This window comes from Taudactylus pleione, unplaced genomic scaffold (assembly GCF_031769625.1).
Source record: "Taudactylus pleione unplaced genomic scaffold, aTauple2 ptg000182l, whole genome shotgun sequence".
Classification (NCBI taxonomy): Eukaryota; Metazoa; Chordata; class Amphibia; order Anura; family Myobatrachidae; genus Taudactylus; species Taudactylus pleione.
The window spans coordinates 830920-845335 of record NW_028284584.1 but is presented as its reverse complement, the minus strand read 5'-3'; the positions used below and the strand labels follow the sequence as shown (position 1 = coordinate 845335).

General features: G+C 47.1%; 1 protein-coding gene across 1 annotated transcript in view; it reads right to left on the bottom strand.

The window, feature by feature from the left end:
• Positions 1-14416, bottom strand: part of RNF141 (ring finger protein 141) — an 87938-nt gene that overhangs the window by 60449 nt on the left and 13073 nt on the right. Inside the window, exons 2-3 of the mRNA XM_088476080.1 lie at positions 4540-4738; positions 2871-2979 (exon numbers count right to left, since the gene is read on the bottom strand). Coding sequence (XP_088332206.1) covers positions 2871-2979; positions 4540-4676 — 246 coding nt within the window. The 5' untranslated portion in view covers positions 4677-4738. The remainder of the gene's footprint in view (positions 1-2870; positions 2980-4539; positions 4739-14416) is intronic.

The following is a 14416-nucleotide window of genomic DNA, read 5'->3' as shown; positions in this document are numbered from 1 at the left end:
TTACATTATATAATCCCCTTCCCCACTAACACACTCCCATTATCATATTACCTCCTACCCCACCAACACAGTCATTACATTATATAATTCCCTTCCCCACTAACACACCCCCATTATCATATTACCTCCTTCCCCACCAACACAGTCATTACATTATATAATCCCCTTCCCCACCAACACACCCCCATTATCATATTACCTCCTCCCCCACCAACAGTCATTACATTATATAATCCCCTTCCCCACTAACACCCCCCCATTATCATATTACATCCTCCCCCACCAACACAGTCATTACATTATATAATCCCCTTCCCTACTAACACACGCCAATTATCATATTACCTCCTCCCCCACCAACAGTCATTACATTATATAATCCCCTTCCCCACTAACACACCCCCATTATCATATTACCTCCTCCCCCACCAACAGTGTCACTACATTATATAATCCCCTTCCCCACTAACACCCCCATTATCATATTACCTCCTCCCCCACCAACACTGTCATTACATTATATAATCCCCTTCCCTACTAACACACGCCAATTATCATATTACCTCCTCCCCCACCAACAGTCATTACATTATATAATCCCCTTCCCCACTAACACACCCCCATTATCATATTACCTCCTCCCCCACCAACAGTGTCACTACATTATATAATCCCCTTCCCCACTAACACACACCCAACTTCATATTACCTCCTCCCCCACCAACAGTCATTACATTATATAATCCCCTTCCCCACTTATACCCCCATTATCATATTACATCCTCCTCCACTAACAGTCATTACATTACATAATCCCCTTCCCCACTATCATATTACCTCCTCCCCACCAACAGTCATTATATTATATAATCCCCTTCCCCACTAACACACCCCCATTATCATATTACATCCTCCCCCACCAACACAGTCACTACATTATATAATCCCCTTCCCCACTAACACCCCCATTATCATATTACCTCCTCCCCCACCAACAGTCATTACATTATATAATCCCCTTCCTCACTAACACACCCATCATATTAGCTCCTCCCCCACCAACACAGTCATTACATTATATAATCCCCTTCCCCACTAACACACCCCCATTATCATATTACCTCCTCCCCCCACCAACACAGTCATTACATTATATAATCCCCTTCCCCACTAACACCCCCCCATTATCATATTACCTCCTCCCCCACCAACAGTCATTATATTATATAATCCCCTTCCCCAATAACATACACCCATTATCATATTACATCCTCCCCCACCAACACAGTCGTTACATTATATAATCCCCTTCCCCACTAACACACCCCCATCATCATATTACATCCTCCCCCACCAACACACAGTCACTACATTATATAATCCCCTTCCCCACTAACACGTAGCCATTACCCATTTTGGGGGCACCTTGGAAGAAATATATAAAGTATAAATCTTACACTTTAATTGAAATACATAGAAAATATCACGGTAAAATACCAAAGGTTATACCTTTACTACTGTAATTACAAACAGTAACCAAGGTAATATCAGCACTCAGTAACCCAAGTAATATCAGCACTCAGTAACCCAAGTAATATCAGCACTCAGTAACCCAAGTAATATCAGCACTCAGTAACCCAAGTAATATCAGCACTCAGTAACCCAAGTAATATCAGCACTCAGTAACCCAAGTAATATCAGCACTCAGTAACCCAGGTAATATTAGCACTCAGTAACCCAAGTAATATCAGCACTCAGTAACCCAAGTAATATCAGCACTCAGTAACCCAGGTAATATCAGCACTCAGTAACCCAGGTAATATCAGCACTCAGTAACCCAGGTAATATCAGCACTCAGTAACCCAAGTAATATCAGCACTCAGTAACCCAAGTAATATCAGCACTCAGTAACCAAGGTAATATCAGCACTCAGTAACCCAGGTAATATCAGCACTCAGTAACCCAAGTAATATCAGCACTCAGTAACCAAGGTAATATCAGCACTCAGTAACCCAAGTAATATCAGCACTCAGTAACCCAAGTAATATCAGCACTCAGTAACCCAAGTAATATCAGCACTCAGTAACCCAAGTAATATCAGCACTCAGTAACCCAGGTAATATCAGCACTCAGTAACCCAGGTAATATCAGCACTCAGTAACCCAAGTAATATCAGCACTCAGTAACCCAAGTAATATCAGCACTCAGTAACCCAAGTAATATCAGCACTCAGTAACCCAAGTAATATCAGCACTCAGTAACCCAGGTAATATCAGCACTCAGTAACCCAAGTAATATTAGTACTCAGTAACCCAGGTAATATTAGCACTCAGTAAGGGGAATGTTAGTGAGAATCCTCCAGATTTAGGTTGGTGGGTTCCCCTTGTTGATTGTCGTAATGGTATAGGGGGGATGGATATGTAATGCTGGCTGTCGGGGTGCCTCCCGTCACAATACAGACAGCGGCATCCCGATGGTTGGTATCTCGACAGGGGTCGGGTAAGTATACTAACCCTCCCCCCTTCTCCCCCTAACCCTCTCTTCTTGTAGCCCAACCCTAACCCTCCCAACCCCACACCCTCCATGTTAGTTCCTAAACCTAACACTCCCCCATTAGTGCCTAGAGAGCGATGATCTGCAGACGTGACTCCACCGCAGACCACAAGCATCTAACGTCTTGTTCTGTTTACTGCACTGAGACAGGGCACCTCTTATTGTGCCTATTCTATTTTAAGGTTAAGTTTTATACTTGATATATTTCATCCAAGAGTGCCCCCATAAGAGTGCTTTTTTTTCCCCCTCCTGGTTTTGTTCCTTAACATTTTCATTTAATCAGCTCCAAAACCTGCAGCGTTCCGGGCAGCACCCACCTTTGTACACAAAACACGCACAACCACTTTCCACAGAGCCGAAGAGTCAGATCCTGGCTGCACTTCAAACAGGAGATGTTTGTCCTGTCCCGAGGCCAGTTTAGCTGTTCTGAAAGAGGAAATGAAATAAACGCATTCATAACAGAGGGATGAACTAAATAAACACCATAGAAAGTGGTCCGTTCCATTGTACTGGTCATAGACCGCCTTGCGCATCACTTATCGGCCAAACGCTTATATCAACCGTGATTTCTGGCTGTAGAAATACACAAAGCCTATATAAAGCTGTAATAGTAAGTAAACAAGCCATGACAAGTGTTACAGAATTATAAGGGGCAGGCTATGTGGCTCTCTGGCCAGTGTGGAACTACAAGTCCCATGATGGGATCGGTAGTTCCCCAACAGCCCAAGAAACAGCTTCTGGTCTAGATCCTAGATGTTATGGGCCACACGAGTGTCTTTGCATAAAGTGACATTTTTCATTGTAGGACAGCTAAGTACATATCGTCATGCAGAAAGACGGGCTCATTTTTCACAAATATGAATACAGTATATTTTCTTACGTCGCCATTCTTTTACAATTCTAGGTTCTTTATGTCACCTATTATTCCTATAATGCTACCTGTAGCATCATGTAACTGTTTGAAGAGCTAGTCAGAACTAAAGACATTTCCGGTGAGCTTTGCCTGGTGGGGGGGACGTATGTTTTCCTATGTACACAAGGCAACCTGCTTCAGGAGCGGGTCATTCCATGGAGGACAGAACAGACCGGTAGAGTTTTACACAGCGAATGTACATTTTCTACAGTGCATTAACTAGTGTTATGATGCTAAATATTCTGCATTCTTGTGGGTCATTGGTTAAATGCAGATGCAGGTCACTGATAATTCCGCCAATGCTGTACATCTATTCAATGACTCACATGTACCATCTGCAAAACTGCCCTTATAACTCAGCCACTAGAGGCACTGCTACTCCCAAGTACATACATGCCCTGTAGACAAGTAGGAAAGTGGCAGCTCTCACTTGGATTATTTAAGGGCATGTCCATCCATGGGATCCCTACAATTTGCAAGAAACAGCAGCCCCAACATTCATTAGCTCCTCTGCTGGAGACTTGGTGAAGAAATGGAGTATCTGACGGATGGAGCAAAATAACAGGCTGCTACTAACACAATAGCCAGGGCCTCAGACAAGCATGAGATGGTCGTCATTGGGGTCCTGTGCTCACTTCTCTGGTCCCTGTGTGTCCAGAACTTGGGAAGTGTAACGTCAAGTCTCCAGCAATGGTCTCCAGTACATTCAAGCATTGGGGATTACTTGTCTGTACAACGGGGGATCCAAGGAAAACAGCCCATATGCACTAGTCTAGGAGAAGGGATGTGAGGGCCTGAATGCCCAATTTCATCTGTGCTCCCCATAATGCTGAGGGTGAGAGCACAGAGAGAGAACATTCAGGTAAGGAGATTGGAAATTAATTTCAGAAAATGAAATGAGACTTTCATACAACAGCAATAGGGCCAGGCACAGGTAGCATACACTGATCCATATGTATTGGGGTTACCATACAGTGTGCACTTTGCTTACACAGACCAGTTCTCCTACAAGTTCTCCCTTCTGGGGACATAATATCCGAGAAGCTGTTGAGTAGTTTATAACAGGTTCTTACACATCGTTGAGCTCAGCCACTCGTCCTAGGAACTCCTCGTACGTCAGGAAGCCGCTCTCGCGCACAAGGGTCACGTGTTTAACCACTTTCTCAGGAAGTTTGTTCATCATGGTCTGACCGGATAATTGCTGCCCCATTGCTGGGGAGAGACTGAAATACTTCCCCCAAACAATTTCGGTTTTGCCGGGTAGCACAGGTCCTAGAACACAGGACATTCATTATAATGCTTCAGTATTACAGGAATATTAGATTCACTGATCTGATTGGTTACAGGTTGAGAACTGGGGACAAACAGTCTGATCACATAAAGGGCTTCAGACACAAAGGCTACATTTACAGACAACTAGAAAACTAAAATCATATGAATATTCAAAATGATGCAGATGTAATACCACAAAGGTTCAGTCACCTGTACAACTAAGCAAGTGCTCTGTGTGTGTAAGCCTGAACGACAGCCCGATGACAGCGGGTATTACCAGACAGCAAAGACACCAGGAACAGGGAATATACAACAGACACAAAAAGTGAGCGTTATGGTAAGAACTTACCTTGTTATCTCGCTCTTTAACCACTTAACTGACTAATTTTTTTTCCAAAAACCGTTGCGAAATTGTCGGGTTTTTTTTATGATTGAATTAGGTCAAGAAAATCTTTTTAAAACTATTTCAACACAATTTTTTTTTTTTAAACACCATAAAAAATTACATTTTTATGGTGTACTGTAGTTCTGGTCATTGACAGCTGTACCATCGATGGCCAATATATTCAACCGATTGTTTGACATTGGTTGGGGGCTCCACACACACTAAAAAAAAAAAAATTATATATATATATACACACACACACACACACACATATATATATATATATAGTATATGTATATATCCATGTGTATAGATCACACGTGTGTGTGTGTACACACACACACACACACACACACACACACACACACACACACATACACATCTAGGACTTTGCTGTTTATATATGGGGTGGGGCTTGCAAAAATGGGGGAGGGAGAGGAGGGGTGGGCTCTTTGGCCAGCGGCTGCTCCCTCTACTATTTGCAGCCGCTGGGGAGCTGCTAACAGGGCAGTGGGGAGGGGGCAGAGAAAAGGTCAGCGCTGAAAGCGCTACCTTCTATTTGCCCGGCGGCTGCTCTGTCTGGTTTGCAGCCGCCGGGCTGCTGCTAGTGGAGGTGGAGAGAGAGAAGGACTGCGCTGATAGCGCGGTCCTTCTCTGCCCGGCGGCTGCTCTCCAGAAGGGGAAGGGAGAGAAGGATTGAGCTATAAGCGCTGCCTTGTCTGCCCCAGTTAGCAGCCGCCGGGCTGCTGTCGGGGGTGGGTGCGCCTTCGTTAGGCTGTCCGATCACTGCTAGCAGTGATCGGCCGGCCCACGAGGAGGGACAGTGTGCAGGAGGTCCCTCTGTGATTGGCAGCTGCTAGAAAATTATGTTCCAGCAGCTGCCCACAGAGCATTCCTGACTGGTCGTATCAGATACCATACCAGCCCAGTCTGGTATGGTCGTATCTGATACGACCATGCCAGGCAAGTGGTTAAAGTCCATAGGGTCCACAGGGAGACTTTGGGTGAAGGTGATGGCTAAAGCTTTAGCTCCCAGGATGCACTGGGCTCACTCTCCCTATACCCCACCCCAGAGCCAGAGGCACCTGTTGGTAATAAGCCAAAGGCCTGAGGCGGATAAGAGAGAAGGAAGACTGATACACACAAGAAAACACTCAGAGAAAAGGAGACGGGAAACCTGTGACCAGCAGTATCACCCATATGAAGCCAAGTGCGTCAGGGCGGGTGCCCTGTGGACCCTATGGACTTCGAAGAAAGAGTTAACAAAAGGTAAGTTCTTACCAGAACTCATTTTCTTCTTCAGGGTCCATAGGCTCCACAGGGAGACCTTGGGGATGTCCCAAAGCAGTCCTTTTAAGGGTGGGGACACTCCTGCGCTGAGAGCAGAATACGGCGCCCAAAGGAAGCATCCTGAGGGGCGAGGGTATCAAATGTATAGAACCTTAGAAAGGTCTGGACAGAAGACCACGTGGCTGCGTTACAAAGCTGAACAGCCGAGGCGCCACGGCGAGCTGCCCACGAGGGACCCACAGACCAAGTAGAATGTCGGAACAGGCAGGCCTGCCTGTGTGTAAGCTTCTGAGAAAGTCATACGAAGCCATCTAGCCAAAGTTTGTTTATTGGCTGGCCATCCCTTCTTGTGAAATCTGTAGAGCACAAACAAGGAGTCTGATTTCCAAAGAGAACTGGTACGGTCCACATCCATTGACGCCTCACCTGCCAAGAGGTCTGGTGATAGAATGGTCGGTACATTAATTTCCTGATTAATATGGAATCTAGAAACCACCTTAGGAAGGAACTCAGGGCGAATACGAAGCATCGCCCTGTCCTGTGGTGAAATATTAGAAAGGGAGGACGACGACAGGAGAGCGCTCCCAAATCAGACACCCTCCTGGCAAATGTAATAGCCAGGAGAGAAAGTCTTAGCGGTCATCCGCTTCAGTTCCACAGAATCTAGTGGTTCAAATGGAGGTCCCTGGACGGCCCGAAGAACTACTTCCAAATCCCAAAGAGCCACTGGGGGGGGGGTCAAAGGGCGGTTGAATCTGGAGGACACCCTGGAGGAAGGTGTGAACATCCCGAATCAGAGCAATTCTATGTTGGAACCACACAGATAGTGCAGTGACATGCACTTTCAAAAAGGCCAGACGTAGGCCGAAGTCCAAACCAGCTTGAAGGAATGCCAGTATTCTGGGTATTCGAAACACCCGAGGGTCGCAATCTCTTGTACGACACCACTGGAAATATGTATGTCATACTCTGTGGTAGATCCTGGCAGAGGCAGGCTTACGCGCTCCAAGCAACGTGTTGATGACAGAGCTAGACAATCCTTTGGACCTTAGGAGGGATGTCTCAAGAGCCACGCCATCAAAGACAGACTATCCAGGTCCAGGTAAAGGCAAGGACCCAGAGACAACAGGTCCGGACGTTGAGGCAGCAGAAACGGAGTGTCGATGGAGAGACTCCGAAGATCTGAATACCAATGACATCTGGGCCAAGCTGGAGCCACCAGCATGGTAGTGCCTCTGTCTTGTTTGAACTTCCGAAGAACTCGAAGAAGGGAGACTGGAGGAAATAGGTACGTAAACCGGAAGGTCCATTTTACTGAAAGAGCATCCAGCAGGCTTGCTTCGGCATCTCTTGTTCTCAACCCGTACACTGGTAATTTGTGACTGTCGGGAGGGCATGAGGTCCACCTCTGGGAGACCCCATTTGTTCACTAGGAGTTGAAACACCTCTTGGTGAAGAGACCATTCCCCTGGATGCATGTCGTGAGGGCTGAGGAAGTCCGCTTCCCAATTGAGAACTCCCCGAATGAACACTACTGAATTGGCGGGAGATCAGATCCTGCCCATGTCAGAATGTGTGACACTTCTGTCATTGCTGTCCAACTTAAGAGTTCCTCCCTGATGGTTGATGTAAGCCACTGTGGTGTTGTTGTCGGACTGAACATGCACGGGCTTTCCGTGAAGAATGTGCTTTGCCATCATAAGGGCCCTGTACACAGCCCGAAGTTCCAATATGTTGATGGGCAGGGATAGCGCTACCGTTGTCCACCAGCCCTGAAATGGTGTGGACCGGTCACTGCGCCCCATCTCCGGAGACTGGCATCCGTTGTTAGGAGTATCCAGTCCGGGATCCAAAAGGGGCGACCCTTGGTTAGATGAGATGTCTGTAGCCACCAAGCGAGGGACAGATGTACCTCCGGAGAGAGCACCAATCGCCTGAGCTCTGATCCGGTGGGGTAATCCATTCCACTTGTAGAAAATCAGCCCCTGTAGAGGCCTTGAATGAAACTGAGCATATTCCACCATGTTGAATGTGGACACCATGGACCCCAGAACCTGCATCGCCAAGTGGACTGATACCCGATGACAGCGGAGACATCTGTGTACCCGCAGCTGCAGCGTGGAGATCTTTTCTGGAGTCAGAAAGATTCTCTGCTGGAGAGAGTCCAGAAGGGCTCCCAAATGAACCATCCTCTGAGGGAATTAGGGAGGACTGTTCCCAATTAAACACCCGTGTGCTTGTAGACAAGCCACTGTCAGAGAACTCGCCAACAAGAGGAGGCCATCCAGATACGGTAGGAACCGCATACCCTGACTCCGTAGATGGGCTGCCATGAGCGCCATCATTTTGGTAAATACCCTTGGGGCCATGAATAGGCTAAAGGGCAGCGAGCAAAACTGGAAGTGTTGCAGTATGGCAAACCGCAGATAATGCTGGTGAGAAAGCGTTATGGGAACATGTAGGTACGCATCCTGAATGTCCAGAGATACCATTTAATTCCCAGGTTCCATAGACAGTATGATGGATCGTAAGGTTTCCATCCTGAACCTGGGCACCCTGATAAACTTGTTCAGGGATTTGCGGTTGAGGATAGGCCAATGAGACCCATTCGGTTTCTGAACCAGAAAGATAGAATAATATCCAATACCTCGTTGAGATAGTGGAACTGGCACAATTACCCCTGCCTGCAGCAAGGACTGTATGGCTTTCTGGATCTGCAAGGCCTTGTTCTAGTCAGAAGGAGGACCTGTGTAGAAAAATTGGTGGGGAGGCCTTCGAAGAAATGAGAGGGTGTACCCCTGAGAGACCACTTCTCTTACCCAAGCATCCTTGGTTGTTTGACACCAGCACTGGGCGAACTAAAGTCGGCCTCCCACTCTGGTGTCCCCCAGAGGGAGGCCTGTCCAGTCAGGCTGCAGGCTTATTCTCCTGTTTGGAGGCCAGGTGTCTTGTGCTCCAGGCCTGTTTCTTAGGCTTGGCAGGCTTCTTTGCAGAGGACTGCCCTTTGGACTTTCCTTGGGTACGAAAGGAGGAGCTTCGAGACTTTGCAGGAGCAGATGCTGAGGGCAGAAATGCAGATTTAGATTTGGCCAACAATCTTGTCTAGGTTTGGGCCAAACAAAACTTCCCTGCTATAGGGTAAGGTCTTCAGGCCTTTCTTAGAATAGGCATCTGCGCTCCAATAGCGTAGCCACAGGGAACAGCAAGCAGACACGGCCGCTGCCGAGACCCTAGATGTCAGTAGACTAGCATCCAGAGCGGCCTCACAGGTATATGCAGCCACATCCCTAATACTGCCAACCAGTGACACCTGATTCTCTGGAACTTCCACGGAGTCCTCAAGTGCATCAGCCCAACTCTCTCTAGCCTTAGCTACCCAGGAGATAGCCATGGACAGCCAGGCAATGGCTCCTAAAAGAGTATTATAGACTTTAGGCAAGTTTCCACCTTCCTATCCGTAGGATCCTTTAAAGGAAGAAATGGAAGGAATAGGTAACGTTGCACTTTTAATTAATCGTGTAACATGTGAATCCACCGCAGGAGGAGATTCCCACTTCTTACAATGAGCCTCAGGAAATGGGTAACATGAGGTCAAACGTTTCTGAGGTTGATACCTCTTAGCAGGAGATTGCCAGGCCTCAGCCATGTGATCCACCAGCTGATCTGATAAAGGTGTCTTCGGCAGTATTCCCTCTGTTTAAACAGAGGGTGTTTGAATTTAGGGGCTGGTTTGTCATCCTCTATAACCAATACAGACCTGACCGCACGCACCAAGGCAGGAATGTTAATTCTGGACTTGGGCTCTGCCTCTTGCAGAGGGGAGTCGGGGTTAGAGCCATCAGCCACCTCTCCGTCATCAGATGACAACACAGGATGCTTAGCTGGTCTTACAGGTTTCTCACTCTGTAACATGGTCTGAATGGCCATAGAGGTCATAGCCAGACTCTGCACTGAGGTACAGAACACATCCACCCATGGTGGAGGACCCCCCTGTACTAATCCCACTGTGGGAATGACCGCCTGCTGTGGTACAGGAGGGGTCTGCACAATCAGCGGAAGTCCCTGTGAGTGAGGGACGGGCTGCTGTGGTACAAGAGGGGTCTGCACAATCAGCGGAAGTCCCTGTGAGTGAGGGATGGGCTGCTGTGGTACCCCCATAGGAGGAACATGTTATGTTCTAGGTTGTTTGTGGACCCGGGGTGGTAGCAGGAGCGATCACAGAAGCAGGTTTGAATATAAAATTAGGCTTTTTAATACGTGCTTGAGTAGACATAAAATATGGCAGTAAATAAAAGTCCAGGTATATATAAACGTGCACTAGAGTTCTGTGGTGGGCGTAATAGGTTAATGTCCAAGTGGAAACAATTAGAGCTGTCCAGGTGTGCAGGTAGTGAGACTGAAATAATCAACCAGGTATGCAGGTAGTGATGCAGGAAAATAATAGCCAGGTATGCAGGTAGTGAACTAAGGCAAATGAGCAGGATGTCAGCAGGCTCAGGCACTCGGTTATGGGCAAGGGTGGTGGAGGAAGCGGGGAAGTCCAGCGGAAGCTACGAGCTGACAGGCAGACTGGCAGACAGCGAACTTCACAGGAACAGGATAAGCACAGAGAACTCCCTCTCAGCTAGGCTGAGATACATGTTGCACTGGCAAAGAAGGAAGGCACTGAACCTTCCTAAATACCCCATGCCGTACTGTTACTGGCCGTAGGGAACATGTGACTCACCAGGATTGGCCAGCCGCATCACATGGCCAGAAGGCAAAATGGCGGCGCCCATGCCAAACGGAATGGAGACGCCACCAGGCCTTACCAACGCAGAGTGACAACAGGCCCGCACTACAACGCGTGCAGCCAAAGCCCCCCGCCAGACACCAGCTCCGCCACTAGACAGCCCGCACCACAATGACCTCACAGGTAACACCTGCCTAGCGCCATGCAGAAATACCCTGGCCGTGACAGTACCCCCCCCCCTTTGGGGGGCCTCAGGACACTCACCAGGCTTCTCCGGATGGGCAGAATGAAATCTCCTGATGAGCGTGGGTGTGGGGACATCACGAGCATCAGTCCAGCAAAGTTCCTCTGGACCGTAACCTTTCCAGTCCAGCAAATACTGTAAATGACCTCTGAGTAGACGAGAGTCCAAGACCTGGGCGACCTCAAACTCAACTCCTCTCTCCGTCTGGACTCGAGGAGAAGCAGGTAGAGCATTATGGAACTTATTCAGAACCAGGGGCTTTAATAAGGAAACATGGAAGGAATTAGGAATTTTTAGGTATGGGGGTAACTGTAAACGATAGGCCACTGGATTAATGACTTCTGTTATGGTGAAGGGACCAATGAAGTGGGGTGCAAATTTCATTGAAGGAACTCTTAGACAAACCTGGTTTCCAACTTACATGCGTGGAACTATTCTACGCTTCTTATCGGCCTGGGTCTTATAGCGAGAGGATGCCTTCAACAAATCAGACTGAACACAAAGTCCTCCAGAAATTTGCAGTAAACTGCACACCACGGTCTGAGACAATTTCGGCAGGAAGGCCATGAAGACGAAATATGTGTTGAACTAACAACTGTGCCAGGTCAGGAGCGGAAGGTAACTTCTTCAAAAGATATAGTGGACCATCTTAGAGAATCGATCTATTACAACCCAGATAGTATTGAAGCCTTGAGAGACTGGCAGGTCTGTGACGAAATCCATGGAGAGATGCGTCCATGGACGTGATGGAGTAGGTAGTGGAAGCAATTCCCCAGCTGGAGCTTGTCGTGATGATTTATGCTGGGCACAGGAGGAGCAGGAAGAGATGAACTCCATTATATCTGCCTTCATAGAAGGCCACCAATAGTGTCTTTTCAGAAACTCCAAGGTCTTCCGAGTGCCTGAGTGCCCTGCGAAGCGAGAGGAATGTGCCCAAGTAAGAAACTGCTTCCTTAATTCCGGGGCCACAAACGATTTTCCTGTAGGAGGCTGAACCTGTAATGCGGCGAAAACTTGATTCCAAGACAGGGATATTGCTTTGATTTTCAGATTGATCATCACAGAGGAGAGATCTCGATAGGGCATCAGCCTTCTGATTAAGTGCTCCAGACCGGAAGGTCAGGGTGAACTAAAACCTAGCAAAGAACATTGCCCAGCGGGCCAAACAAGGACTCACACATTGAAGGTTTTTGAGAAATAGGAGATTTCTATGGTCCGTATATACAGTAAATGGAAACTTAGCACCTTCTAGTAAATATCTCCATTCCTTAAATGCCAACTTTACAGCTAGTAGTTCTTGCTCACCTAAGGCGTAGTTCCTTTCGGCAGGTGAGAATTTTTTAGAAAAGAACCCACAAGGATGGACTCGATTGTCCTCATAACGTTGAGACAGGACTGCTCCCACAGCTTCAGATGATGCGTCTACTTCCAACAAAAAAGGCCTGTACAGATCTGGTTGTCGAAGAACAGGTGCTGAGATAAAGGCCTGTTTTAAAAGATGAAAAGCAGACTCTGCCTCAGGTGACAATTGGGCAGGATTAGCACCTTTGCGGGTCAAGGCTGTAATGGGAGCCAGCAATGTAGAAAATCCCTTAATGAAGAGTCTATAATAATTGGCGAAGCCCAACAATCTCTGGATGGCTTTCAGTGTCTGAGGTCGGGTCCAATCCAGAATTGCTTGTACCTTCTTGGGGTCCATTTCCAAACTGGAGCCAGAAAGTACATAGCCGAGAAAAAGGTACACTGGGCACTCCAAAGACACACTTCTCCAGTTTGCAGTAAAGGTGGTTCTCTCTCAAACGGGTCAAAACTTCTTTAACATGTTCATGATGTTTAGCTACAGAGGATGAAAAAAATCAGTATATGGTCCAGACAGACAACTGAAACATATAACAGGTCCCGGAAAATCTCATTAACGAAACTCTGAAAGACAGCAGGGGCGTTGCACAATCCAAAAGGCATTACTAAATATTCGAAATGTCCATCTCTGGTATTAAAAGCGGTCTTCCATTCATCACCAGCTCGAATACGAATGAGATTGTAAGCCCCACTCAGATCTAATTTAGAAAAAATTACAGAGCCCTTGACCCTATCAAACAACTCAGTAATCAGGGGAAGAGGTATGGATTCTTTACAGTAATGTCATTAAGGCCTCGATAATCGATACATGGTCTTAAACCACCATCTTTCTTGCCAACGAAGAAAAACCCAGCTCCGGCAGGTGAAGTAGAGGGGCGAATGAACCCCTTTGCCAGGTTGTCCCGGATGTACTCGGTCATGGCTTCAGTCTCAGGTAAGGACAGCAGATAGGTACGACCACGAGGTGGTATCTTATCAGGTATCAAATCAATTGGACAGTCCCATTCCCTATGAGGAGGTAAGATATTGGCTTGCTGCTCAGAGAACAAGTCGGCGAACATCTGATATTCCTTGGGAATGGCAGAAAGAAACTAATGGAACTATCTTTCCTACAGGTCGAATTTTTGGAAGACAGGATTTCTGACAGTCCATACCCCATGACAGAATCTGCATAGAACTCCAATATATCCTGGGATTATGTTGACGCAACCATGCTAGACCAAGAACAATTTCTTGAGAGGCCTCCAATATCACCAGTAATTTTAAGGAATGAAGTGCCCCGATTTAGACCAATACTCGTTGAGTCTCCTTGGCGACTATCCCGTTAGTTAGAGGGCGTCCGTCTATAGAGGTCAGAGAGATGGCATGGTTGAGAGACAAACGAGGAATCTGAAATTTATCTAGGAAACTAGACGCTATGAAATTTCCGGCTGCTCCCGAGTCAAGTAGAGCAGTAGCAAAGACAGGTTTGGGTTTAAGATCCAAAGCTAGGGTAATCGTGAAATCTTTAATTTTTGGAGACGGGCTCATAACGCCTAACTTCATGTCTCCAGGGTCAGTTAGGATTTGGCATTTCCCAGTTTACTCTCCGCAGTACAGAGGTTCTTTTGCATTCTTCTCTGACCTTCTTTGGAGAGGTGTGTATGATTCACCTGCATAGGCTCCTCT